The 2704-nt window shown below is 58.3% G+C and overlaps 1 protein-coding gene across 1 annotated transcript in view; it reads left to right on the top strand.

Moving 5' to 3' along the window:
- The first annotated feature begins 1736 nt into the window (after positions 1 to 1736).
- Positions 1737 to 2704, top strand: part of IL12RB1 (interleukin 12 receptor, beta 1) — a 4158-nt gene continuing 3190 nt past the window's right edge. The window contains exons 1-4 of the mRNA XM_010183227.1: positions 1737 to 1803; positions 2152 to 2266; positions 2390 to 2559; positions 2635 to 2679. Of these exons, the coding sequence (XP_010181529.1) occupies positions 1737 to 1803; positions 2152 to 2266; positions 2390 to 2559; positions 2635 to 2679 (397 nt within the window). The remainder of the gene's footprint in view (positions 1804 to 2151; positions 2267 to 2389; positions 2560 to 2634; positions 2680 to 2704) is intronic.

The following is a 2704-nucleotide window of genomic DNA, read 5'->3' as shown; positions in this document are numbered from 1 at the left end:
CGCCGCCCAGCGGCTCCGCCGCGTCACCGGACGCGCATCAGCACCGAGCTTGGGGCTGGCACGACACGGGGGTGGCACGGCACGGCATGGAGCAGGGCATAGGGAATGGCATGGTCCTGGCACAGCACGTCATGGGGCTGGCAGAGCATGGGACTGCCATGGGGTTGGCATGACACAGGGCTAGCACAGCATGGGACATGGTGGCATGGCACGGGGCTGGCATGACATGACATGGCACGCAGCACGGCACAGCACTGCACGGGGCTAGCACAACATGGCACAGTATGGGGTGGCACAGCAAAGCACTGCACAGTCCAGGGTTGGCACAGTCTGCCTCACATGGTACAACCAAGATCTATTTCAGATCTATTCTATGTAAGATCTATTTCAGGACCGTTACTAGTTTCACTACAGCTAAAAGCTTGTGGCGTTCATAAGATGCCCAAACTTGACTGGACAGAGACTGCCTTTTCACAAGGAGTCACATGGAAAAGACGAGGGGTGATGGAGACAAGTTGCTTCTGGAGATACTCTGATTGAACTCCAGAATAAATTTGTTTACCATGAGATCAATCAGACTTTGGAACAACCTCCCAGGGGAAGTGGTAAATTCCCCTACACTGGTCAGTTTTAAGAGTCAGCTTGAGAGGGTGCTGACTCATTTCATTTAAATGATACTTTCATCTTGGGAGCTTGGACTAGATAATCCCTGTGGTCCCTTCCAACCTGGTATTCTGTGATTCTGTGAACCCAGCATGGCAAAGAATGGCACGACACAGGGCTGGAACAGCGCAGCACAGCATGGTACAGCATGGCACAGCATGGCCTGGCCTTGTTTAGTGTGACATGGCACAGTCTGGCCAGGTACACCACCATCCTGCTGTATGTTGTGACACTGCAAAGCCCAGCATGGCTCAGTTGGACACAGCACAGCTCACTACCGGGACAGAGTGGTCCCAGTGTGGGGATGCTCCGGCCACCACCGCTCTCCAGCCCCCAGCAAAGACTGAACAAGGGGAAGCTTTCTGTAGGAACAAGGGGACTCTGTGTGCAGCCCTCGGTGCCACCCGGCTCCGCTGTCCCGGGGTCATCCGCCCCATCATGTGGCCACTGGCGTCCCGGTGACACCGCGCTCTCCTGCCTCACTGGGGCTTTGTTCACTGCCATGGGGGACAAGTTGTGCCGAGGATGGGGACAAGTCATGCTGGGAATGGGCACAGGAGCCTGGTTTCGGGGACTGCCATACTCACACATGCTGCCAAAAACTCGAACCTCCCGTGCCTTGGAGCGACTGCTCAAGATTCACCTGATTACGTGCCAGGGATCAACAACATGCTGAGAAGTTTGAAAAAAAAAAAAAAAAGCCCAAAACCCCAAAAACCCCAAGACATCTCTTTTGCTTACCTTGTGCTTCTCGTTGGGCCGGAACATGCGGCACAGCTGGGGCACATGGCGCAACCAGGGCAGGGTTTGGCCAAGTCCCGGCAGGCGTGCCGGCAGAAAAGGGGGATATTTGGGGTTGCTTTCTCTTTTGCTTTTGGTAAAATTGAGGCATGCGATCACGTCTCACGCTCTGCCCTGCCTGGGAACAGCCGCCCTTCGGCGAGCGATTCGAACAGGAAACAACGCCGGGTGCAGGGAGCTGCGCTGAGGGCCGCCACCATCCCGGGGGAAGTAATGCATTGGGTGCTGGGGGACCAAGCAGCCGGGAAGGGCAGCGGAGCCCTGGATCCAGCATGGGACATCGCAGGTGGCTGATGCTGGGATGGCTGCTGGCAGCGCTGGCGGCGCTGGCGCGGGGCGGTAAGTGCTTCTGCGGCGCTGGGAGATGAGAGATAACTGCAGAAAACTTTCAATGAGCGATTTGGGGGGCGATAAGGCCCTGGGGAGGTGTCACTGCGTTGGAGGTGCTTGCCAAAAACCACAGGGACAGAGTAAAACCGGGGTGAATCCTCGACAGTGGCGAGCAGGAGCTGGGGCGAGCAGCACCAGCCAGTGCACATCCCCAGGGAGCAGGGAAATGGGGTTTTTTGGGTGAGAATCCCCCGGTCGAGCAACGTGGTGATGGCTGCGCCACTGCTCCATCCTGACCTTGCCCGACCCACTGGGATCTGGGGAGCAGGATCCCCCAGCCAAATGCCTCTTCTGCAGGCACCACCACGGCCCCTGGTTTCTCCTGCTGGAAGGAATGCAGCCCCCGTCGGTTCCTCTGCTCCTGGCCACCCCATGGCCCTGCTGGCAACACCTCCTATGTCCTGACACTCTGGTGAGTTGGGTACTGCATCCCAGGGAACCCATGGGATGGGGACACACATGGACATGTGGGGACATGTGCCCTTGGCATCCACTGCCCCATCCGGCTCCAACGTGGTGCCCACTCCCCCCACAGCTACACTACGCGCCGGCTGTGCCAGCGGTTTGAGGCGGGCGCAAGGACGACGTACGTCCTGAGCCGTCACCGCATCTACGTCCTCACCAATGCCACAGCCTGGGTGGAGGCGCACTGGGGAGGCCACGTTCACAGAACCCCCAACCTCACACTATACCTCAACGAGGCCGGTAAGTTGCCCGCGGGGGCTGGTGCTGGGTGCCAGCACTGACACCGATAAATGCAAGACCACCGTGGCTTTACAGTCAAACTGGATCCACCCCTCATCGGAATGCCTTTCACCAAGACTGGCGGGTGGCTACACGCGCCACCTAC

This window comes from Mesitornis unicolor, unplaced genomic scaffold, assembly GCF_000695765.1.
Source record: "Mesitornis unicolor isolate BGI_N332 unplaced genomic scaffold, ASM69576v1 scaffold13674, whole genome shotgun sequence".
Lineage (NCBI taxonomy): Eukaryota > Metazoa > Chordata > Aves > Mesitornithiformes > Mesitornithidae > Mesitornis > Mesitornis unicolor.
The sequence above is the reverse complement of the archived record's forward strand: the minus strand, read 5'-3'. Positions and strand labels throughout refer to the sequence as shown.